At 47.2% G+C, this 24,787-nt stretch overlaps 2 protein-coding genes across 8 annotated transcripts; both read left to right on the top strand.

Moving 5' to 3' along the window:
* Positions 1–1,132: 1,132 nt before the first annotated feature.
* Positions 1,133–8,326, top strand: supv3l1 (SUV3-like helicase). The gene is made up of 15 exons (XM_018749558.2): positions 1,133–1,553; positions 1,929–2,006; positions 2,145–2,252; positions 2,567–2,681; positions 2,911–3,079; positions 3,526–3,637; positions 3,908–3,985; positions 4,425–4,516; positions 4,616–4,796; positions 4,887–4,980; positions 5,123–5,342; positions 5,661–5,741; positions 5,833–6,009; positions 6,394–6,542; positions 6,741–8,326. The coding sequence occupies exons 1-15, from the start codon at positions 1,259–1,261 to the stop codon at positions 7,138–7,140; spliced, it is 2,349 nt and encodes a 782-aa protein (XP_018605074.1). The 5' UTR covers positions 1,133–1,258; the 3' UTR covers positions 7,141–8,326.
* A 1,254-nt stretch (positions 8,327–9,580) lies between these two features.
* On the top strand, positions 9,581–24,787 carry hkdc1 (hexokinase domain containing 1). 7 transcript variants are annotated; one of them, XM_018749436.2, is made up of 19 exons: positions 9,593–9,749; positions 10,919–11,320; positions 12,935–13,097; positions 15,633–15,781; positions 16,314–16,433; positions 16,871–16,966; positions 17,554–17,653; positions 17,760–17,943; positions 18,882–19,037; positions 19,149–19,382; positions 19,875–20,179; positions 20,359–20,507; positions 21,175–21,294; positions 21,452–21,547; positions 21,686–21,785; positions 21,894–22,077; positions 22,423–22,578; positions 23,562–23,795; positions 24,234–24,787. In XM_018749436.2, the coding sequence occupies exons 2-19, from the start codon at positions 11,258–11,260 to the stop codon at positions 24,379–24,381; spliced, it is 2,757 nt and encodes a 918-aa protein (XP_018604952.1). In that variant the 5' UTR covers positions 9,593–9,749; positions 10,919–11,257; the 3' UTR covers positions 24,382–24,787. The 7 variants fall into 7 exon arrangements, with proteins under 7 accessions (XP_029106908.1, XP_029106907.1, XP_018604952.1 ...); XM_018749437.2 differs by lacking the exons at positions 9,593–9,749; positions 12,935–13,097 and having other exon boundaries at positions 11,260–11,320; XM_029251074.1 differs by lacking the exons at positions 21,894–22,077; positions 22,423–22,578; positions 23,562–23,795; positions 24,234–24,787 and having other exon boundaries at positions 9,585–9,749; positions 21,452–21,549; positions 21,686–21,780.

The following is a 24,787-nucleotide window of genomic DNA, read 5'->3' as shown; positions in this document are numbered from 1 at the left end:
TTATACAGCTGGGTAATTTTAGGGTAAGTATTTTACTCCAGGGTATTATAGCTGGAGGTTAGATTTGAACCTGCAACCTTTGGGTCCAAAGGCAGCAGCTCTAAGGAGAGCAACTAATAAGTAGTAAGCTATGACATTTAAATTCCCCTAGTGGACCCCACAGCGCGTTCAGCTCTGGTCCTCGCTGTGTGGCGGGTCTGGGGTTCGAGTCCGGGTGCCTTTGGGACTAGCGTCCTATCCAGCCTGTGTGTTCCACTCCCCCTCCAGCCTTTGCCTTGTGCCCTGCGTTGCTGGGTTAGGCTCCGGCTCGCCGCAGGCCCGGCGGTTGTTGACAATCGGTGGATGGAGGAGGATGGATGGATCTGATGATAAGCTTATGATAAAATTATCATTTTAAAAATTTTAAATGTTAGAATATAGTGTAACGACCCCGCGTTACTGTTTTAGGAGGGAAACTCCTAAATGTAAATACTTGCATTATGGGGAATAATGTTAAATGAGTGTACAGCCGCTGGGGGCACTTGAGGGGAAAATAATGGGGGGACCGTGGTACGAGTGGCTTGGGAGAGAGTCCGGGGGCGCTAAGCAGGCTGGGAAGGCTTGCTGTAGGCGCAGGTCCTGGAGAAAACGGGGTTCTCGGACCGAGAGCATTTACCCTGCTGGTGTTCTAATAAGACATAATAAGTCGTTCGTGATGAACGCTGCCTCTGCGTCCTTTTTCGCCCCATCCAAACCCACAGCGCTGCACGCCACAATAGTTACTTACATATTGTATAAATGATTTTCTTCACACAGTGCTTGAAACAAACTGTTAATTAGTACATACAAGCTGATGCATCATGACTAATCTGCTCTGTAAACCGGTCATGTTTTTTTCAAACAACTACTGAACTTTGACCTTAGCTTGGGTCCTCTTTCCTCTTCCACGCCTTTGATATGGAGGACGAAAGACTTGCCTATAAGATTATTGCAAAAACTTTAGGACTTCATAAAATTCCTTCTGACACTTTATGAAACACAATTCCTTGCTGTACTTAAATGTTTTGTGTACAAGCACATATCTATATTCAGAATGTACCCGCAAATATTCTCTCCAAATTCCGACAGGCGCTAGCGTGGACACCCTGTTTTAAGAGGGGTCCTTCAGCACGTTGACCGTCCTCTGTAACTGGAGTTGGTGACAGCAGCATGGGGAAATAGAAAGTGTATCTCGCTACACGCAGTGCTGTCTTTTTTTATTTTTATTTTTTTTTAAGCCATGGCGGCGAATCGCTACATATTTCTCTTTAAACGCCTGAAACGCCCCGTTTGCTCCGTCTCTCTACGCAGAAACGCCACCTTTTCTGTGTTACTTGAGAGTCCCTCCAGGCGCCCGGTGTCCCTGCTGCGCTCAGGCGGCGGTGGGAGCGCGCCTCTATCCTGGACTCGAAGTATATCCTCCGGCAACTCGCCCAGACCTCCAGACACGTCTCTTTTCGTGCCCGTTGACATCAAAACGGACTTCTCTGAGGATGGGAGTGTGGGGGCCGAGCTCACACAGCCACTGGACAAAAGTACACTACTTAGTAACCCTGTTTACTCCCAAAGTTGTCAACATTCTACTGTTAGACACTTGATCTTAGAATTAGTTACTGACAGAACTGATTATTTTCTTGAAAAATAATATGCGATAATGTCTGCTGTAACAGCATTGCCTGCTTGCTCCTCCTTTCATTCTGTCCATAAAAGAGCTAGTAAAGTGATGATCAGTGTTAGCCACGCGGATGATGCTGTAGATGATGGCCGATGTCTTAAGTGGATCGTCTGCGTATCTCTGTTTTGACGCTGTGTGTATGGGTTTTGTGTGTGCTGCGGCCAAGTGGAATTCTTCTCTAGGATTTATAGTTTCGTTCATTCATTCATTTGCTCTCATTTGCCCATTTTAACAGGTGAACTCCTCAAAGTGCTGAACAGATTCTACAAGCGAAAGGAGATACAGAAGCTGGCGTCTGAAAATGGTCTGGATGGTGAGCGAACGTTTTTACGAAGGCCCGCCGTTGCTCGGTATTCACCTGCCCGGTAAGGTGATGACACAGTGGTTTCAAGGTGTCATTTGCAAGCTTTGTCTCCCCTCAACTCCCTCCGCGTTGATTCTTCCCTCTCAGCTCGTCTCTTCCACCAGGCCTTCATCAGTTTCAGAAAGTACGTTTTGGAAACGGAGACGCTGGCCGCAGACCTTCACATCGTTCTCAACGACATTTGCTGCGGAGCAGGTTAGCGGGACAGTTTGTTCGCGCGGTAACCTCGAGGTTGTCGACCCCGGTGCTGACGGAAGGTGGCTGCCATTGAACCATTAACAGCCTGAATACTGACTAAACTAACTGACGTCATTCTGGTAGAACAAAAACTTGCTCACACTGCAGGCGTGAACACCAGGGTTATGAGCTGCTACGTTACACCCCCGGTTCTATCGGTACTGTGATACCAGTACCTTACCAATACTCATTGTCAATGAATGAGAACACACTAGTGCCTATTGAATCAGGCATTGCAGTAAAGCATAAATTAAATTGTTAATTTATTCCAGGGCACATAGATGACATCTACCCGTATTTCATGAGACACGCTAAACAGATCTTCCCCATGCTGGACTGCATGGATGACCTGCGCAAGATCAGTGACTTGCGTGTACCAGCTAACTGGTAGGTGGCACAGGGCCATGCTTCATCATGTTCTCTGGGAATACAGCAAGACTTAATTAAGGCCTAGCTTGGTGCACTTTGGAAACTAAGCATGGCGAGGAATATAACTGGGAAGACTGAGCAAGATCAGCGCATCACTGGGGAAAATGCGCTTGGGAAATTGTTGCTTTTATTTTCTGAAACATTGTTTATAAATAGAGTTGTTGAAACCGCTTCTCCTGGGTCTTAGGTATCCTGAGGCCAGGTCTATCCAGAGGAAGGTGGTATTCCATGCTGGGCCAACCAACAGCGGGAAGACCTACCACGCCATCCAGAGATACCTGGAAGCAAAGTCTGGTGTCTACTGTGGCCCGCTGAAGCTGCTGGCGCACGAGATCTTTGAGAAGAGCAACAGCGCTGTTTGTATTCTCCCTTTAGATGTTTTCTTTTTCCATCCTGCTAAGGGGGGCGCGGTGGGTTGAACCGGGTCCTGCTCTCCGGTGGGTCTGGGGTTCGAGTCCCGCTTGGGGTGCCTTGCGGCGGACTGGCATCCCGTCCTGGCTGTGTTCCCTCTCCCTCGAGCCTTACGCCCTGTGTTGCCAGGTTGGGCTCTGGCTCCCCGCAACCCCGTATGGGACAAGCGGTTCAGACTGTGTGTGTGTCTTTCTCATCCTGCTTTTTATGAGTGTGAGAACAGAAATATGTAAACGTGCTCTTTCAATGTAGCGCGTAAATTCTGTTCGGAAATGGCATTTAGCTAAATGGGTGTGACAGCGAGCTTCAATCTACCCTTGTCCTGACCTGGATTACTGGGAGAAGAAGCAGGCGAGTGTTCCTGGCACGAGTGCTGCTTTTTGTACTGCAGGGCGTGCCATGTGATCTGGTGACCGGAGAGGAGAGGATATTCGTGGACCCAGACGGACAGCAGTCTGGTCACGTCGCCTGCACCATTGAGATGTGCAGCGTCACGACTCCATGTCAGTCAGGTTTCATGCTGTTAATCGGTGTAATTCTGTGAAAAGTTGTAATATGAGCAGTATCATCTTAATGCTGATGTGTAAATACAGACATGATGTTACGCAAGTCACTAATTAAGATGCCGAATTTAATTTTCACTTACTGGTAAATGATGTAAAGTTATCTGCGTCGTTTCTTTTGCAGAAAATATCCGAAATTACGGATTGCCGCGCATAACCCTGTTTGACAGCTGGTGCATTTTAACACATCAACTCTTGTGTCCTTCTCAGATGAAGTTGCAGTTATAGATGAGATCCAGATGATCAGAGATCCCTCGAGAGGATGGGCCTGGACGAGAGCCCTCTTGGGTTAGTGCACTCACACTCATCTTCTGCAGGACTCATTCTTCAGCAATTTACCCATGTAGAGGGTCACCAGGTGTGGTGCACAGAGCTGTCACCTTCCAACTGGAGGACCTGGGTTTGAATCGCACTCTTGTTGTAGTACCCTTGAACAAGGTACTTACCCTGAAATGCCGATGTATAAATAACCCGACTCCACAAGTGGGTAAATAATCGTAAGTGGCTTAACGCACAAACCAAACATTGTGAGTCACATTTTAGTAAAGTGCCAGATGATGAATTAATAATAACATAGCAAGTGGGTTTATAATTTAACAGGTTTCGGTAAAGAAATGAAGCGCGTTGCATATGTGACGTAAACGGTAGAAATGATCCGTTTGTGTCGGGTGACATTGTTTTCCGTTCCCTGTTCGTACATCGCCTGCGTCCCGTCCCCTGCGAGCAGGCCTGTGTGCAGAAGAGATCCATGTGTGCGGAGAGGCAGCAGCCATTAACTTTGTCACAGAGCTCATGTACACCACAGGGGAGGAGGTGGAGGTGGGTCTGGGAAGTTTCGATCCTGGGTACAAAGCTCGTAATGCGTGTTAGGGACAGCCAGCAGCTCACGCATCCACCTTCTGCTGCTCTTCCCTTGAGGTTCGCAACTACGAGAGGCTGACCCCCTTCTCCCTAATGGACCATGCTTTGGAATCCCTTGACAACCTGCAGCCGGGCGACTGTGTCGTGTGTTTCAGCAAGAACGACATCTACTCCATCAGCAGGCAGATTGAGGTCCGGGGCCTGGAGTGTGCGGTCATCTACGGCAGCCTTCCACCCGGTGAGCCACCAGATGGGGCCTCTCCTCAGACCAGAGCGCTGTAGCTGGACCTGGGACATGTTTCACCTCTGCTGGCTTCTCTGTCAACAGGAACCAAGCTGTCACAGGCAAAGAAATTCAATGACCCATCAGACCCGTGCAAAATCCTCGTTGCCACTGACGCCATTGGAATGGGGTTGAATCTGTGAGTATCTCAGGCAACTGGATGGATGGTTGTGTGTCGTGTTGATGCTTAGGGGGGTGTGTGTGTGTGCGCGCGCATGTGTATGTGCATGTGCGTTGCTCTGGGATGGACTGCTGTTCCCTTTCGTCCACCTTCACCCCAGGAGCATCAGGCGCATCATCTTCAACTCCCTGGTGAAGCCCAGCATCAATGAGAAGGGTGAGAAGGAGATGGATACAATCACTACTTCCCAGGCTCTGCAGATCGCGGGCCGAGCGGGTCGCTTCAGCTCCACCTTCAAGGAGGGCGAGGTGACCACGATGCATCGCGATGACCTGCCTGTGCTGAAGGAGATCATGGGTCGGGCTGTGGATCCCATAGAGGTGAGGAGCATGGTGTAAACCTCAGTCTTCTGGTGGTGTGTGGAAGATGTTGAGTTATGAAGTTGAAGTCTGTTGAAGTGCACAGCACTGGGGACCTGGTCTGCTTTGAGTTCATGATCTCCAACAAGTTTTGGATATGCAGGGTTCTAGATTTCTGTGTTGGAGGAGAGAATTTCTGTGTTATAACAGGGTAGAGTGTTGCAGATCACTTCACTTCAGGGAATCATCACTGTGCATGGAGCTGATTTCTGATGACTCAACTCACTTCATCCTACATTTGAGATCTGAGGTTCTCATCCGTCCTTTTTCTGAATGCAGACAGCCGGGCTGCACCCAACAGCTGAGCAGATCGAAATGTTTGCCTATCACTTGCCCGAAGCCACTCTCTCCAACCTGATTGTAAGTACTGAAGCAGGTGAAGTGATGATGGCACAGTGTTTGGCTTAATCACCGTGAACTTTGATCCCCTTATTGTCCTCCCACCCTGCAGGACATATTTGTGAGTCTGTCTCAGGTCGATGGACTTTACTTCGTCTGCAACGTCGACGACTTCAAGTTCCTCGCGGACATGATCCAACACATTCCGCTGAACCTGCGCTCGCGATACGTCTTTTGCACTGCGCCTATTAACAAGAAGCAGCCCTTTGTTTGCACCACGTTCTTGAAGGTAGGCGGTGGCAGGAAAGAAAGCGTTCATGAGTGAATGGTCCTTATCCTCCCGAGACCCAGAAGAAAAGGTCTTTCGATAACTTTGTGATTTCTCGGAACTTGTCAAACATCTGATATTCAAAACCACAGAATGTTCTCTATAAGGTGCATCAGGTTTACCATTGTAACGTACAGTTTGGGAGATAAAATTTAACTATGTCCTAGATTGGGCAGAAATTAATGGCGGGGGCTCTGAGAGGCTGTTTTGTAGTCTGTGTGTTTTGACTGAGGTCTTTAATGAACTTCTAGTCGGGCACAGTCGTGCACATTGTCTCCTGTTGTTGTTTAGGGGTGGAGGGTGGGGATGCACAGAGGTAACCATGACAGCCGTCTTCTGTCTCAGTTTGCCAGGCAGTTCAGTCGAGATGAACCCCTGACATTCGACTGGGTGTGCCGTCACATCAGCTGGCCCCCGATGCCACCGAAGAACATCAAGGACTTGGCGCACCTCGAAGCTGTTCATGACGTGTTGGATCTGTACCTGTGGCTAAGGTGAGCGTTCCTTCTGCTTCGGGACCTCTCGCTTCCATGCTGCCGTAGGAGAATCTCGAGAAACCAGGACGACTTTCAGTTCCCTGTCGTTATGAAGACGTGAGCAACTCCGACGCACCTCTACCAGTGAAAGATTTACTGTGTGTGACAAGCCAGGTTTAATGAAGTCCTGATGTGAGCTCTGATTTTCTTTCCCAGCTACCGCTTCATGGACATGTTCCCGGACGCCAACCGGGTGCGGGACATTCAGAGAGAGATGGACGAAATCATCCAAGTTGGCGTGCACAACATCACGCGGCTCATCCGGGCTTCCGAGGCCCAGAGCTCGGAGTCCCTCCCCAGTACGCAGCTGCAGACCCCTCCGCAGGTCCAGCGAAGGCTGCGAGGCTCCCAGGGCCGGGGTCAGCCCCCAAAGGACGTTTCGGGGTCCAGCACACTGGGGTCCCGCCTGGTGCAGGAGGGCCGCCTGACCAAAGACCTCCTGCAGCAGCTGCGAAGGGAGTGGTCCGAGGAGCAGATGCACCCCGCGAGGAACGAACAGACTCACTCCCGGACAGGTGGGGGCAAAAGCAGAGCAGACAAGAAGAAAAGGAAATGACTCCCCTGTCGTCCCCCATGATCGCCTTAGGTTCTATTTTTGTATCCTTTTAACGAGTGGGTCATATTTATTGTCACCGAAGTTATTTTTGTATGGTTTGTAGGGTATCACTTATGAATAAAGTGAGGGATGCTGTACAAATGACTGAATACACGAGGAAGCGTGTTTGCGAGCGTGGAGAGGTGGACACTACTGCTGTTTGACACTGGCGAAGGGGGAATGGAAGTTTTTTTTTTTTTTTTTTTTTTTTTTAAAGTATGTGTATGATAAATTTTTTTTTTTTAATTTCACGCCACTTGTGCGAAGGACGAGTAGGAATCCAAGGATTCTTAAATGTTGCTTCCTGACTTTGGTACTTCTTGTGGGTGAAGATTAAAAAAAACAATGTAGGACAGTTTTCATTTACACTGGTCACCCCTCACCTAATTCTCTTGTAGAGGAACATTTATTAACTTTTTTTTTATGTTAACATTAAAATATCATGGGACAACTGGCCGACGTATTTGTAAAGCCCTTGTTTTATAACTCACGCTTGAGTCTCATAGCCCCCCTCAAGGGTCAGAGCATTTCATAAATGTACTAAATATGTATAGTATTTAGTAATATGATTGCTAGAAAATTCAAACCCTTGTACAGTTTACATTTATTCATTTAACTGATGCTTTTTCTCCAAAGCCACTTGCAGTATTAAGATACTCATTTACCCATTTATACACCTGCAGCCGGAGGTGGGGATCGAACCTACGGCCACAGTTGTGTATTGAAGATGAATTCGGACAGCGCAGAATTGTTTCTGAAAGAACAGAACAAGAGCTTGATAACAGTGATGTGGAAAAACAGCTTGCGCTCAAAAAATGGATTTCTCCCTTTACACTTTAATTTTTGGCTGCTTATGTACAGCTGTAGTATGTGTGAATCCCACCCCCTGCTGTAGTAGGAGGTTATGTATAGTCGATGCATAACCTGCAGTGTACATCATAATCCTGTGCTGCACATCCACTAATCCTCCAACATTTCCGAGCATTGCAGAGTCAGATCTTCTCATGATGTGCTCAAAGTGTGATGACCTCAGCATCATCCTGGGTGCTTCTAGTAGGAGTTCTGGACATTTGGGAGACCTATCTGTCGTATCTCTTCTACTGCCTTGAAATGGGGCTGGAAAGCAGATAAACACGTGTTGTGATGATGATGACGGTGGATTGCTCAAACTGCCTTTTACAGTTTTTAATAATTTTTAATGTGCCATCCACTGAATTAACTGAAATTTTAGGTGGTTTTAGGTAAACGTGTGACATTCGGTCCAGTTCTCTGCGGACTGATAGTATATAGCCTACTGTTAAAATAAAGAAATCAGAGTTTATTTGTGCTGGTTTGTCTCAATCTAACAACTTGTCACCTTTGGACCCCATTTATTCGTCTAGCTGACGCTTTTCCCCGGAGTGACATACGATGTTCATGTACTAACGATTACTTGCCAAATTTTTGCAGCTGGGTAATTTTCCTGGAGCAATTTAGGATAAGTTCCTTGTTCAAGTGCACTGCAGCTTTGAGGTGGGATTCAAACCTGTACCCTTTGGCGCCAAAGGCAGCAGCATTAGAATCTAGACTCTAGAAGAGGCATTAAAAACAGACAAGCGGCCTGTTGGTGTGCGTGTTTGCTGGACTGGGGCGGCTCGCGCGCCGCACAACTTAGCACATGGGCGAAACTCGGACGAAGCCTTGCAGCGAAGACGTTCTCGAAAGTGGTTGGTGCCTGTAGTGGGTGTTTGTGTGCTTGATCAGCGTTTCTGTCCGAGGGTCTTTCAGGAGCAGCTTTATTATATTATAATAAAGAAAATTTTAAAAATAAAGTTTTATTTTATCACAGGACCTGGGTTCGAATCCTGGCTCCCCTTCTCACACCCCTCAATGCAGTATTAACCCTGAACTATCTGGGCAGCCAGGATCTGTAAAAGCCTAAGATGTCTCACCAATAAACAGAAATATCATCCATCCATCCATCCATCCAATTTTCGGAACAGCTTGTCCTGAGCAGGGTCGCGGTGGACCGGAGCCTATCCCGGAAGCAATGCAGGGGTGCTCGGGGGGGGGGGTTTACACCCTGAAAAGGGCGCCAGTCCGGAACATGAAGAACTTTTTAACTGTATTAACCTCGGGCTGTATTAAAACTCACTCACAGTTGACACACCCCTGTGTCTTTTACAGTTTTACACTGGCCAGTATGTGTAAAACTGCTGAAAAGACAAACATTGTCCCTACAAAGCTCCGTTCAGTGTCGCTTTGACCCGATAAACTGAAGTCACGCAACATTCCTCCTTCCCCATCCGCGTCGCTTCGTCTCCATAGCAACAGGACGCCTCTTCAAGTGCGATGCGCAACGTTTCGTTCCCCGCTAGAAACTTTCTCCTTTGTTACGTATCTCTATTGTACCTTCGTCTCCATGGTAACAGGGCGCCGCTTCTCTTTCACGCGCTGCTGGAATCGCCGAACTCGAGAGCACCTCACACACCAGGTGTAAACACTGCGGGAACGAGTTGGATTGATTCTGTTTGCGCTCCTCTTCTCTTGTGTTGAGCTCAGTTTTTGCTGTAGTGTTATCGAGTTGGCAGGTAAACACAGGTCACTTTTATTATTATTATTATTATTATTATTATTAACCAATTACTATTCATCATGCAGCTGGGTTAGGTAAACACAGGTCGCTTTTATTATTATTATTATTATTCTTATTATTATTAATAACCAGTTACTATTCATCATGCTGCTGGGTTAGGTAAACACAGGTCACTTTTATTATTATTATTATTATTATTAACCAGTTATTATTCATGCTGCTGGGTATTAGTTCAGAGTAACCATCTCATGAAGGGTAGTACAGCAAGGGAGGGGATTAACAGTACAGTAGTAATACAGTAATTATTAATATCGCCGTAAGGTGTCTTGAGAATTACTGAAGTGGTTTTTACAGAGTTTCATTGCAAACAAGTGCCGCTTTTTATTTAGTGTTAGATGGAACACTGCACCTTGAGACACTGGAGTCAAGTGTTTTTCTTTTCAAACTTAATTCGCATTCGTCCGCTTCTCAGTTTGGTTATAATGAAATATTTATTAGATTTCTGTTCATGATTTTTCTACGACATTTTTATTTTTCTTGATGTTTTCACCCTGGGCGAACGTTGGGGCCACCCGCTCGCATTTTTGAAGGCGTGCTGGGTGTTTGCGAGAATGGATGCTGGGGTCTGGGGAACGTGGGATCCTCGGGGGCAGTTTCGCATCGGAGGTGGTCCGGCGGGTCGCTGCGAGGGGAGCTGTTCGCCACGGGATGCTTCGCGCATCGTAAAGATGAGAAGCTAGTACTTGGGATAGAAATAACCCGCCTTGTACCACATGGTCAACATTCATTCGTTTCATAAGAGATGCTCCTCCGTGCAGATGGCTGCACCTGTTGCATCCCTCCTCCTACCTCGCTTCCAAAGGCGCGGGTCCGGTAGAGCGGTTGAACGCCTAGAGCGGCCGACGGCCGTGACCGTTGACATTTCCACCAAAGATGGTGCGCGCTTTCCAGCTGATGAAGGTCGATCTTTGTTGACAAACTATTATTGTTTGCTGGCCTGGCTTTTCTGGTGCAGAACGCCGGGGTCATTGGTATTATTTCAGAGGAAGGTGCCTTTCTTTTTTCCTCATCTTTAGACAAAAGCGTAAATGGAACTATTCCATGTGGACCCGTGGCAATGTTGTGTTGACTTTGTCTTTGTTTGGTCCGTTTTGCCTTTGAAAGGACCCTTTGCAGGCGAGGCCCCGGACCCCGTGGAAGATGGCCAGCGCATTGCTAGGAGAGCACTGAGAGTAGGCCGGCTGCTTGGAGTCCACGCCGTTAATTATTGAGCCAAGTGGGGGCGGGTGAGGAGGGGCAACACAGTAAAAGCCCTCTGTTGCTCTCACACGGAGAGCAGACGGGGGAGAGAGAAGGGTTACACACACATACACGAGTCGAGCACTCTGGAGAAACAGGAAATTGGAGGGCTGCGTCTTCATCTGGAGGGGCTCCTTTTTCTCTGGAAAACCACCTTGAGCGAGCCTCAAGAAGCTCAGCCGGCTTCGCTGACCTGCGCTCGAGATGTTTGCGGTGCACTTGGTCTCGTTTTTCTTCTCCAAGCTGAAGGAGGACCAGATTAAAAAGGTGAGAGATGTGCAACGATGTGCTTTTTTTTTCGCTCGCTTCTCTAGCTGCTCGTGGCTCGGCGAGTCGTTTAAATGTACCCAGCATTTAATGTCGTCGTCTGTCAGTATAGTTATGTTGTGTGGTGAAACTACAGTGGAACGTACGTCACATTTTTTGTCCAAAAAAAGGCATCTGCCAAGCTTCTTCAATCCAGCGTGAGCAAAATTTCGTGTCTCGGCGCAGAAGTTAGTTGCCGTTACGCCGTATTCACACACATCATACGGTACAGTTCGGTATTAGCCGAACCTCGACTTGTTAAAAATCGAAAATCACGGTGAAAACCGCTGCTCCGCACCTGGATGGACGGACGGCAGGTTGCGCACCACCGCAGGGATGCGTTTGTGCGAGTTGTAAATGATTGGAAAACTTGACTCTCACACATGAATGTGTAACCAGGGCCTCTTAAAACACAAGAAAACCCTTGCAATGCGACGTATCAATCCATAAGATAAATAGATGAGTTAATTGCCCCGGTAAACCTTGACCAGGTGTATTTTTTAATCTGGGTTTATCTAGTTCGGAGCAACTCCAGAAATGATTAACCCCTTTGGCCCGTTGAAAAGTACCATGTGCGATGGTGACGCCCCTGCACGTGTGGTAATCTATCGCATTTTTTTTTACTTTATCTTGTGTGTGGGATGCAAGGGTGCAGAACATCGATATTTCTGTGAAAACAGAATGAGTGATGGATGTCGGCGGTCAGGCGGTGCCGTTTTCATTACAGTGTAATGCGTTGTTTCTGTGCTGTTTATTGCAGTGGAGACGCCGTACCTCTTTATCGTTGGGGCTGCAGCGGGTTGCTCGTTCAGCTCCAAATGTCCTACTCTATATGATAACGCGTACGTCATCGGGCGTGTTTAATAAACCTTTCGTGTGTTCCTTGTTTTGCTCCTTTTCCCCCAGAGCCAAGTAGTGTTTTGCACAGGATTGAATCAAAGGCACCGAAACAATGTCCCCTTTTTTTTTTGGGCTGCACCCTTTGCTCTCTTTGGGTTCTTGGTTTTGTTGAATATTTGGAAGCAGGAAACTCGAAGACACGGAAAAATGCTTTTGTTGTTAAATCCCCCTGGAAATCCGTAAGCCGCTTTGTAGACAGCGCTTTGCTGGCTCAGCTGCTCGAAAAGCAGGTACCGAACGCTAACGGCCCGCGGAACAGTGGGCCCTTTCGTCTTGATATTTTTCCAGCAAATGAGTCAGCGGCACCTTAAGATGGCATGATATTTATTAGGTATATCAGGAAAAATCGCTGGGGTAAAACCATGTAGATTTAAATTTAGCATTGAGTTTACATATGTTAAAGTAAAATTTCCGAACACCCAACAGCTGTGCCAAATATTGGTACTAAGAATCATACGAATAGCGCAGGAATGAAATGTAGAGGAAGAGACAAAATAGAAGTACAGAGTCCAGCTCTTAATGTCGAAGTAATTTCCTCTGTGTTGAAATGCCGGGGACAGAAATGGTACTGGGTCGCAGACGCAGATGTGTGTAGTAGAGTAGGTTGTTGGCACGATCAACGCTGATGGCTTATGAGCTCCTGATAAATTATACTGTGTGACTGTTGGCCCCAAGGTCGACCGGTTCCTGTATGCCATGCGTCTCTCTGACGACCAGCTGCTGGACATTTCCGCCCGTTTCCGTGCAGAGATGGTGAAGGGGCTCTCGGCGGAGAGCAACGCCACGGCCACCGTGAGGATGCTGCCCACCCACGTACGCTCCATACCCGACGGATCAGGTGCGGGGATACCGCTTTGCACCGCTTGGCCTCTTGCTCGGGAGTCCGTGGCCCATCAAACAAAGTGTGGTTGGCGGTTAATGGCTTGAACCACCGGTCTTTCTAAGCGAGTAGCTGGAATGCTGTATGTTCTCAGTGTCTCCCCAGAGAGAAGGTTCAATTATATCCATTTGAGAAGTTATAGTCAACTTAGTCAATTGCAATGAACTGGCATCCCATCCAGGGTGTACCCTGCCTAGAGCTATATGTTTCTGGGATAGGGTCTGGACCACCACAGAAATGAATTGGACAAGAGGATGTTGATAATGGCTGGATGATTATACTTAACACCCTAAATGTTCTGGGTTGAAAGAAAAACTATATATATTAACAGGCCTCCAAGGCCAAGATGACCTGCTGTTTGAGACCTGGGTCTCCTGTTCTGCAGGTATTCCAAATTCTTGTGATCCGTCAGAACAAGGAAGGTATGACCCCCTCTAGCCGGTGTCGCCACTCTTCTAGGGCTAACTCCACGACTAGCAGCTCACGGTTGCCAATGTCATAGTTCTGCTTGGCCCAGGACACTTTGTGAGAGAAATAGGCACATGGGTACAGTTTTGGGGGATTTCCTTGACCCTGTGATAGGACCGCACCTACTCCTCTCACTGACGCATCTACCTCCACTACAAAAGGTAGGGCAGGGTCTGGGTGCCGGAGAATGGGGGCTGACGTGAACAGCTGCTTCAGGCTATCAAAAGCCATCTGAGCTGCATCTGTCCAAGAGAGACAGGGACCCTTACCAGCAAAGAGAGCTATGAGTGGTGCCATGAAGGTACTGTAGTGTCTGATGAAGCACGGGTAGAAGTTGGCGAATCCGAAAAATCTTTGTAGAGCTTTCAGGGTCTTGGGATGGGACCAGTGTATCACAGTCTGGACCTTATTGGGGTCCATGGCCACTCTCTCAGCTTAGAATGAACCCCAGGAACGAAACCTGCTCATGGTGGAACAAGCACTTTTCAGCCTTGACGAACGGCGGATGAGCCAGGAGACGTCTCAACACCTCCCTTACCTCTTAGATGTGTTGTTCTTTGGTTTTGGAGTAGATCAGGATATCATCCAAATAAACGAGGACCCCATGGTTCACAAGGTCCCCCAACACGTGGCTGACAAATGCCTGAAATACATTAGGAGCATTAGCCACTCAAACAGCATCACCTGGTACTCATAGTGACCGAGGGTTGTGCTGAAAGCCATCTTCCACTCATCCCCCTCCCTGATCCGAATCAGATTGTAGGCACTATGGAGATTGAGTTTGGTGAAGCTCTGGGCCCCATGTACCTGTTTGAGAGCGGCTGAAATCAGAGGCAGAGGATGTGGGTATTTACCTGTTATACTATTCAACGCTTTTTAATCAATACACGGGCAAAGGCCTCCATCCTTTTACTGATAAAGAAGAACCCTGCAGAAGCCGGGGACGTAAAGGGCCTAATAAGCCCCGCCTCCAAGGCCTTGGACACATACCTCCACATAATGAGCAGAAAATTAGAATTGCCTTAAACTGCATCAGAAAATTAAATATAATCAGTTTTACTTTTTAAGCTATATGGCTGCTAAATAAAGACTTGCCATCAAACACTCCATTACTTATTCCACTGGCTTTCTCCATTATTCTCTTAACATTGTCTATTGCTCTGTAGATGCACTCCAGAAGGAGCTTCAGATGGAGATCCATGTAATCAGTCTCTGCCACAGAAATTCTGGATGACTTGTCAACTTAAGTGAACCTAAAACAGAAGATGAATGTTTTATCTGGTGTAAATGTTTTAGGTATGAAAGCACTGTGTTTGTGAACTGAAGATGTCAAAAGTAGGATAGTAGCTAGAGCTGTTGCATGAAAAGCTGAAGGTCCCTGGTCCAAATCTTCCCCCCTGCTGTAGTACCCTATTTAAGATACTTATTCTGAATTGTGAGGGGGTGCGGTGGTGCAGTGGGTTGGACCACAGTCCTGCTTTCCGGTGGGTCTGGGGTTCGAGTCCCGCTTGGGGTGCCTTGTGACGGACTGGCGTCCCGTCCTGGGTGTGTCCCCTCCTCCTCCGGCCTTACGCCCTGTGTTGCCGGGTAGGCTCCGGTTCCCCGTGACCCCGTATGGGACAAGCGGTTTTGAAAATGTGTGTGTGTGTGTGTGAGAATATCTTGACCTCGGGCACAAATATGGATGAAAACCATAATAGCTAAATGTTCATTCAGTGATTTGGAGCAGATCAGAATACAGTGCCGGTGAGAAGTTTGAGTACACCTGGGCTGTACTTGTATGGGATTGACTGGGCAGAAGAGTGAAAGCAAAGTAACTTGTAGGGGTCCTGCAAGCTGCAGCGGAAGATCTGGAAAGACATAGCGGCTCATTTCATGACCAGACTTGGCTAACCGAATACCTCTGGTACTATACTTTTACGTATTTTTTCAAAGTACGGCTGGAGTCAGTGACGTTTGTTGAGCCGTAAAGCACGATGTCGTGATTCACGTAGTCCTCCCTCCCGGTATTGCTCCATTCCCCAGAGAGGGGCGAGTTCCTGGCCTTGGACTTGGGGGGCTCCAAGTTCAAGGTGCTGCGGGTGAAGGTGTCCGAGAACGGCAAGCGGAAGGTGGATATGGAGAGTGAAACGTACCCCATACCCGAGGAGGTCGCCCACGGCAGAGGCACAGATGTGAGTGGTCATCTCCCGGCAGCTACAGGGCAACATGCGTATCCATTCATTCCATACAGGTGCTCATCTCTGAGTAACGACTACATAATCAATGAGTTATCCAACACCCGGGGACGTTTTCTTTATTCTGTTGGTGCAATTGAAATGGTAAGCAATTGTGTGGGTTTTTTTATATAGAAAATGATAAGGATAAACTTTACAGGCTGTTACGGCAATAAAGTGTTGGGAAGAGCAGTAAATGGGATGTTCTGTGCTGTTTAACTTGGCTGCACGCACTTTACATGTAACGGCTGTGTGTAGTTGGCCAACTTTCAAACAAGACGAGACTTGAGAGCAAAATTTGTCAGAATGGGGCATAATCTTGACTTCCGGACTTTATTCGCACAGCGCAGCAAAGCGCACCCCTCAACCACAGTCTTCTACCCTGCTTTTAGACCTTAGTCGAAGTGTGAGGGGTGAGTCTGTCACTTTTACTCATTGCAATGCAGTGCAGTTTGGTTTGCTAACAGCCCCTCTTGCTTCTCCCTGGCAGCTTTTCAACCACGTGGCCGAGTCCCTGAGGGATTTCATGCAGAAGATTGATGTTAATCAGAAGAAAATGCCCCTGGGATTTACATTCTCCTTCCCCTGCAGGCAGTCCAGACTGGACGAGGTGCAGAACAAAGCTTCCACCGTTCATTATCGCCTCGCTTGAGGAATGCAGACTGAACCCAGTGCTCTCTTCAGTCAGAAATTTCAGCTATTTTAAATCACAGTAGACCACTTGATAGATCCATCAGTGCAGCGCCTCCTACCAGTAACTGTAATGGTATCATATTTGTGAAATTACCTTTCTGTTTGAACTGTGGGCAGTAGGAGGCATAGTGCTTAGAGTTGTTGCCTTGCAGTCGAGGGACCTGGGTTCAAATCTCATATCCTGCTCTAGTGCCCCTTGAGCAAAGTATTTACCCTGAATTGTTCCAGTGAAAACCACCCAGCTATGGTTGGCATATAATATGGTATAATTTTTTGTCCAATGTTGTAAGCTGCTTTGGAGAAAAGCATCACCTTTGATGACGTCTTTCTACATCACCCTCGATGCCCCTCCAGGGTGTGTTGCTGTCATGGTCTAAGAACTTCAAAGCGCGGGGGGTCCAAGGAACTGACGTGGTGGAGTCTTTAAGGGAGGCCATTGACAGAGTGGGGGTGAGCTAGAGTTCATACTGAACACGACACGACATGCACAGCGCTCACACTCATTATTACGTGTTGTAACTGCTTATTGTTATTTGTGCACCTTGAATATTTCCTGGATGTGCGTGAAAGCAGCAGGGAATGAAATGGAGTTTGGATACTGAGATAACTGGGTAATTTGTCAGATGTAGACCTTTCATGCAGGAGCATGAATAGACTGAACTTTGACCTTCCTAGGGAGGGGTTGGTTGAGTCTGTCACTTTTACTCATTGTAAGACTCAGGGTGTCTGTTCTTGTCCTGCCTTTACATTTCCTTAAAATAATTGGTAAATGTTTTAATGATCCATTTTGGTCTTTTTAGTTGGGGTGGGTCAGACTGACTGTTGTTGTTTTGTTCCCTTACTTGACAGTATGTCTGACTATACAGCACGTCTCTGTCCTGCTCTGGATCTTGGGCAGGATTTTCACCCACAGTGACCTTAAATGACCCTACATTCCAGTATTCCTCCCACACAGCGTTACAACATTAGTGTTTTCGTCCAAATACGCTCTACCGTGAGCCACGCGGTGACTCCGGGGGTCTGTTTGTCTGTTTTAGGATATAGATGTGAACGTCCTGGCACTTGTTAATGACACCGTGGGAACCATGATGACCTGCGGGTTCGATGATCAGCGCTGTGAAGTTGGGCTCATCGTTGGTATGGCAGTGAATCGGTGGTACTCAGTGTAATTTCCTTAAACCTGTAGTTCTCTACAGGTTTTTTCCAGGTCGTGACATGCTTTACTCCTAGAGCGTGTCTGCAGGTACGGGTACCAACGCCTGTTACATGGAAGAGATGAGGCACATCGACCTGGTGGAAGGAGACGAGGGCCGCATGTGCATCAACACCGAGTGGGGGGCCTTCGGAGAAGATGGAGCTCTGGACGACTTCATCACCAGCTTCGACCAGGAGATCGACGCCGCATCCCTCAATCCTGGGAAGCAGCTGTAAGAGACTTTTTTGAGCATTTGAACTTTTTACAAATTTATTCTCTAAGTACACAAGTTACAATTAGGACTGGAAGTCTGTTTGTAACTAATTTTGTTTCCAACTCCATGTTCACTTCTAGTAAGTAACAGTAAAAGCTCAGTAATATAGACTTTAATTTGTTTCTTTTTTTAAAAAAAAAATAATAAATGAAAAATACACACACACTGTCTGAACCGCTTGTCCCATATGGGGTCGCGGGGAACTGGAGCCTAGCCTGGCAACATGGGGCGTAAGGCTGGAGGGGGAGGGGACACACACACCCAGGACGGGACGCCAGTCCATCGCAAGGCACCCCAAGCAGGATTCGAACCCCAGACCTACCGGAGAGCAGGACCCAGTCCAACCCACTGTGCCACCGTGCCTCCCTATGAAAAAATACACCATAATATATATTTTTTTTAACTTTGTGACATTAAACTTGAAACTACAGTGACAGTAAAATTTAAAAGAATTTCTAGTGACATAAAATATTTGTACATTGTCTCCAAAAACTCGTGTTCAGTTTCATCCCGTAAACGTACGACCATTTCTGATCACATATCAGCTGTAAACACATCAGCTGTAAATATTGTGGATGGAGGCTGAAATAAGGGGCTTCCAAGCGCTTATTCTCTTCAGATGCACATTACTGACCCCTGTTGGCTGGCTGTGTAAGAACATGTTGCTTTTGTATTACTGCAAATGGAGACATTAGAAAATTTATAAAGTTAAGAAAATGCTGTTAAAAATAAAGTGAAAAATATTTCTCTTCAACAATTTGTCATTCCTCCATTTGTAAAACGGTGAACCAGTGTAACATTACATGTTATTTGTACCCAAGGTCAGTTTTGAGAATATTGCGATATGCAAAGAGGGTGGTGTTTTGTTGACTGCAGACTTTCTCGTGTGGCTGCAGGTTTGAAAAGATGATCAGTGGTATGTATATGGGAGAGCTGGTCAGGATCATTCTGCTGAAGATGGCCAGGAGTGGCCTCCTGTTTGGGGGTCGCGTATCTGATGCTTTGTGCACCAAGGGGAAGCTGGAGACCAGACACGTAGTGCTGATGGAAAAGTAAGTGTGACGCTATTGCGATGGGAGTGTTTCTCGCAGGTCTGCTGATGAGGGTCCAGGGTGTACAATGTTTTCCCATCTTACTGGGTTCTTCTACCCCACTACATCTAGGTACAAAGAGGGCCTGCAGAATACGAAGAACATCTTGACTGACCTGGATTTAACACCCACCGAGGATGACTGCGTGGCCGTCCAGCACGTCTGCACCATCGTTTCCTTCCGATCAGCTAACCTGTGCGCCGCGGCGCTGGCTGCCATCCTCACCCGCATGCGGGAGAGCAGGAAGCTGCAGACCCTGCGGACAACGGTGGGCGTGGACGGAACTGTCTACAGGACTCACCCCCAGTAAGTCCACCTTGTATAAGCTGGATTCCATGGATACGGTGTCCAGTGCACTGCCTCCTCCGGTTTGGAACACGCATGGGACCAGAAGTCTGTTTGTTCTCAACTCAATTTTGTTGTATGAACTCAAATCTGCACGTAGCTCCAAAGCCCGAAGAGTAAATCATAATCAGAAAAAGCTCTGAAATAACATCCCACCATTTATTTCTGGGATAATTTCTGTAAAAACCTCAGGCAAAGCCTTTGAATTAAGTTCTTTCCACACGTCTTCTTTGGCTTGGCTGCGTTTTGCTGCCAGCTGAGGGTTGGAAGGAGAAATGCAAGTGGTTTTCCCTCCGCTCAGACAGATTTTTGAAAATAGAACAGTGAAAATGCAATTAAAAATAAATGAAATGGGGAAAAAAACTCTCTTTAACAAATCATAAATGAGCACAGTTTCTCTGCGTTTTGTCCTGAGGGTAGGCTGTTCGGAACGTCCCTTTTGATCCTCCCTAGGTACGCCAAGCGGCTGCACAAGGTGGTCCGGCGTTTAGTGCCCGAGTGCCATGTGCGCTTCGTGCTGTCGGAGAGCGGCAGCGGGAAGGGTGCCGCCATGGTGACAGCGGTAGCACAGCGGCTGCTGGCCCAGCGACGGGAGGTGGATCAAACGTTGGCTCCCTTTGTCCTGATGGCCAAGCAGTTGTATCAGGTGCGGGACCGCATGAGGCGGGAGCTGGAGAACGGCCTGAGGCTGGAGACACACGCCACCGCCTCGGTCAAGATGCTGCCCTCCTACGTATACAACACACCCAGTGGGAGAGGTGAGCGCCACCTAGTGGCCATTCCTCCAAGGGCATGTGACTAATGGCCAGAGAGCCCTGAAGGCTGCCCTATTGAAGATTTACAAACTTCTAAGGCATTAGGCAGTGAAAATAATAATGACGACAACCCTGTGGAAATTTGTTCAGCTGCCTAGTGACTTGCTACCTGTTTTTTCCAGAGCACGGAAACTATCTGGCGCTCGATCTCGGTGGAACCAACTTCCGTGTGCTTGTGGTCAAGGTCCGGAGCAGCCGGCGCAGGTCTGTCCGCATGTACAACAAGATCTACGCCATCCCCCTGGAGATCATGCAGGGAACTGGAGAGGAGGTGCACCACTTCTTCCAGACTTAAACAATAGTAATTGATATTATCGTATCTTTGTTTTTGATATTGCCAAAGTATGATCTTTAAAATTGTGTGCTACAGTAGCAAATCAGTTAGTCCCTCATATAAATGGTACAAAACTTGCGTTTGGTCAGGTTTTTAGACCTGGAAGTTTTGACAGTTGGCTGAATTTTTTTTTTTTTTTTTAACCCCTAATGTCAAGCTCTTATTTATAAACAGTACACTGGCTCCTTAAATTACGGATGTTAGTCAGGAATTTTTGACGATATGAACGTTGTCCGTTTTCAATTGCGCTTTCTTCACGTCAATTTCTGAAGTTTGATCGTTGCAGTTCTGTGGTCACCCAGTGGTAAAGTCAATTTGTTTGCAGTTGTTGCGGGTAGTTGTTTCTAGTTTTTTGACGTTAATGAAAAATAATGAAGAAAAGTCTGAGAGCATTTTTAGTTACAGCTTTATTGGAGGTTTTTATACAGAGCCTAACCCTATATATTGAGAGGACATCTGTGTTGTTAACCTTTTATTGATTGTGACGTAGCGGTAAAAGTGCCTCTGGACTTTAAGTGAGTTTCAAACACATATGGAGCCTGTGTAAACTTTTTGATAATATTATGACCCTAATGTTTTTCCTGCCTTTTGCCCTTTTTTTCAGCTGTTTGACCACATTGTTCAGTGTATCTCGGACTTCCTGGACTACATGGGCATGAAGAATACTTGTCTTCCACTGGGGTTTACCTTCTCGTTCCCTTGCAGACAGACCGGGATCGACAAGGTGAAAGACGCATGTGTTCATTGTGCTGGATGTGATTGTGTGTGTGTGAGTGTGTGAGAGATGGAGAAGAACAGGCATTCTTAATGAGCTGTTCTGTTTCGAGTTCTTTGGGATCACTTCTGGGTCCCGTTTTCAGTTTTGCCATTTCCTTCCACAGGGAACCTTGGTCAGCTGGACCAAAGGGTTCAAAGCTACGGACTGTGAAGGAAATGACATGGTGGAAATGCTGAGGGAAGCCATCAAAAGAAGAAATGTGTGTGTGTCTCCTAAAACGATTATCCTCAATTCCGTACGACAGTGGAAACTTCGCCTCTTTCAACATACTGCCTGCGATATGTTGCTATAGATGGACGTGCTTGTGTCAGTAAGGATGGTATGTCTTCTCGTCCAGGAATTTGACCTCGACATTGTGGCTCTAGTGAATGACACAGTGGGAACCATGATGACATGTGCGTATGAAGACCCCAAATGTGAAATTGGCCTCATTGTCGGTATGTACCAATGGTCCCATTTTCCCTCACAGACCCCAGGTGCCCCCTGGGTGCTCTGAGAACTTTGGTCTAGAAGTTTCTTCCTGAGCCACATGTTGTGCATTGCAGGAACGGGCTGCAATGTGTGCTACATGGAGGAGATGACGAACATCGAGACAGCGGAGGGAGACGAGGGCCACATGTGCATTAATACGGAATGGGGCGGTTTTGGGGAGAACGGAGAGCTGGATGATATCCGCACTCGGTTCGACAGAGAAGTGGATGAGGGCTCCCTCAATGTCGGGAAGCAAACGTAAGAGCAGCCTCCCATCCTGGTGCTGGACATGGAAGCCACGTGGTTGCGGGGCAACAGCGGTGCAATAATCATCAGTCACACCTAATTTAGCCACTAGAGGTCGCCAGAATTCAACGTGCTGTAGATATTAATTTGCATATTTATACCCTCTGGTTTGTGAAAAAGTGCCAAAGTTCTGCGTGAAATTAATCTTTTCTCCCATTTGTTAATTTGTAAGACAAAAGTTACATTAGGTTTACTGGCTTTTTATCTTATCGTTTTAGGTGTAAAAATCAAACGGTACTTATGTTGGCCTGAGCTTCACAGTTTGTATGTTGGCTGAGTGCCCTTCCGGTGCTGCAGGTTCGAGAAGATGACAAGCGGCATGTACCTGGGTGAGATCGTCAGGCAGATCCTCATTGACCTGACTAGACGAGGTCTGTTGTTTCGAGGACGCATCACTGAGCGCCTAAAAACGCCGGGCATCTTCGAGACCAAGTTCCTGTCCCAGATTGAGAGGTACTGGGGTGGGGAAAACATGCTCTCCTCTCCCTCATCCTCTACAGACTTCCCCCATTGCTTTAGCTAATTCATTGGCAGCATGATCAAACACGTGGCCCTTGTTCAAACGTAACCCGTTCTAGTTGTTGGAGCGGGTAGGGGGTACGAGTTGAGAACTGAGATGTACTCATCACCTAGCTAAAGGCAGGGGTGTCGAGGGCCCTTCTTTTACCTTAAAGGAAAATGGTGCGCCAAAATTGGGGAGAAAACGAAGGTAGTGCAAGGGGTAGAGCAGGTGCCTCACAGCTCCTGGACTGCAGGTTTGAATCTGGTTCAGTCTCTGTAGTTTGCATGTTCTACCCATGTTCTCTGTGCCCAGGTTTCCTCTCACAGCTTAAGGACATGTGTTCCAGGTGAACTGGCATTTCTAAATTGGCCTTAGTGTGTGTAAGAGTGTGTGTGTGTGATGGCCCTGTGATGGACTAGTATTTCATCTAGGGTGTACCCCGCCTGTGATTCTTGAATAGGCTCTGAATCACTATGGCCGTGTATTGGGGGTTATTGGTATCACAATGTAACAAATTTTTTTTTTTGCATTTTCCATTCAGTTTTGTTAGATTAAACATGCTTTCGGCGTTTGTTCATACTATATATGAGTTTTTCGAAAAATATTCGACATTCTTGAAATCAGCATGTTTTGGCAAATTTTGGCACCAAGTTCCAAGCACCGAATACTCCGGTACCTTTTAGGATCTGACACATTCAAGAATGTCTTGGTACTTTCTAGAATGTTCTGGTGCCTTCTAGAATCTTCTAGTGGCTGTAAAGTACTGAACTAAAACTGCCACTCAGAAAGAGCTAGTGGTATTTTTGTAACCAGTAAACTTTAACTAATCGTAATCAACGCAAAAATTGACATAACTAAGTACTTCGGAAAATGTTGTTACATTGTGCAATCACTCTGATTTTTGGATCTGTGTCACATCCACCCCTTTTTGCAGTGACCGGCTGGCACTGCTACAGGTCAGGTCCATCCTGCAGCACCTGGGCCTGGACAGCACATGTGACGACAGTATCATCGTGAAGGAGGTGTGTGGCACCGTGTCCCGCCGGGCCGCCCAGCTCTGTGGCGCTGGCATGGCTGCTGTCGTCGAGAAAATCCGCGAGAACCGTGGGCTGGACCGGCTGGAAATTACCGTCGGGGTGGATGGCACACTCTACAAGCTCCACCCACAGTGAGTGGCAGAGGACAGGACTGCGGGTGTGGTGACAAGAGTCCAATGCAAACTAGGCTGTACACATGTGCCAAGAGGGGATCAGCTGTTTAATACAATACAATATAATATAATATAATATAATTTAAATGTTTTCTAGGGGTACAAAATATACCCAGGCTTTAGAGAAGTACAGCATTTGTTTTTAAAGATGAGCATTGGAAAAGAGCTAAACATGTTCTGGATATAATGGCGTATAGATATTGTGGGCTTTTATGAGATTAGGGACATTTATTCTCATTTTTGGCATAAAGCAGTCAGGCAAAAATTAAACACTCTCAGCAGATGTGTGTTCAGCAGTTCTCTCGGAGCCGATGGTGCATCCAACAAGGCTTCCAGGACTAAGGCCAAGGCTGCTCCCACTACTGACCCCCTCTGTCCTGTTTCTGCCCCACGCAGCTTCTCCAGCATCTTGAAGGAGACGGTCGGGGAGCTGGCGCCCAAGTGCAACGTCTCCTTCGTCCTGTCGGAGGATGGCAGCGGGAAGGGTGCCGCGCTCATCACGGCCGTGGCGCGTAGCCTCGGCGACAGACCCGTGACCCTTTGAGCCGCCCAGTCGCGTCCGCAGATGGACGGGGGGCCCGCGGGCCCCGGAGCTTCGCGAGACAGCAGACTCCGTGGATTCAGCTGTTGGAGTGACGCCGCCGTAGTCATTTTTGAACACCGATGTCTTTTTTTGTATAAAACACAATAACGTTGAGCTGAATATGCAATCTGTATTTTGGTCTGCGCTCAAGTAGTAACATTTCAGTGTAGTATATTGAATTCATAAATATATCTCAGTAGGATTGACCGTCAGCTTCATTTACCTTAAGTGTTTTTTTTTTTTTTTCTTGAGAGGACTGGAAAAATGATTCCTTATAGTGTGCACGTGGCATTCCATTTGTCTTGTATTCAAGGCTAATAAAATTCTACATCGGCATTTGTACGACAGTCGACGCCGAATATATAGT

The sequence above is a fragment of the Scleropages formosus genome, chromosome 4 (genome assembly GCF_900964775.1).
Source record: "Scleropages formosus chromosome 4, fSclFor1.1, whole genome shotgun sequence".
Taxonomy (NCBI): domain Eukaryota; kingdom Metazoa; phylum Chordata; class Actinopteri; order Osteoglossiformes; family Osteoglossidae; genus Scleropages; species Scleropages formosus.
This window is presented reverse-complemented; position numbering and strand designations above follow the sequence as displayed.

Bases quoted from the DNA above. Each gene is read 5' to 3' on its own strand.
- supv3l1 (XM_018749558.2), top strand. From the start codon at position 1,259: ATGGCGGCGAATCGCTACATATTTCTCTTTAAACGCCTGAAACGCCCC. The intron at 3,080-3,525 runs GTTTGTATTCTC...TTTGTACTGCAG, and splicing joins TTGAGAAGAGCAACAGCGCT to GGCGTGCCATGTGATCTGGT. The intron at 4,517-4,615 runs GTGGGTCTGGGA...TCTTCCCTTGAG, and splicing joins CCACAGGGGAGGAGGTGGAG to GTTCGCAACTACGAGAGGCT.
- hkdc1 (XM_018749436.2), top strand. From the start codon at position 11,258: ATGTTTGCGGTGCACTTGGTCTCGTTTTTCTTCTCCAAGCTGAAGGAG. The intron at 17,654-17,759 runs GTATGGCAGTGA...GCGTGTCTGCAG, and splicing joins TGAAGTTGGGCTCATCGTTG to GTACGGGTACCAACGCCTGT. The intron at 22,078-22,422 runs GTAAGAGCAGCC...CCGGTGCTGCAG, and splicing joins CTCAATGTCGGGAAGCAAAC to GTTCGAGAAGATGACAAGCG.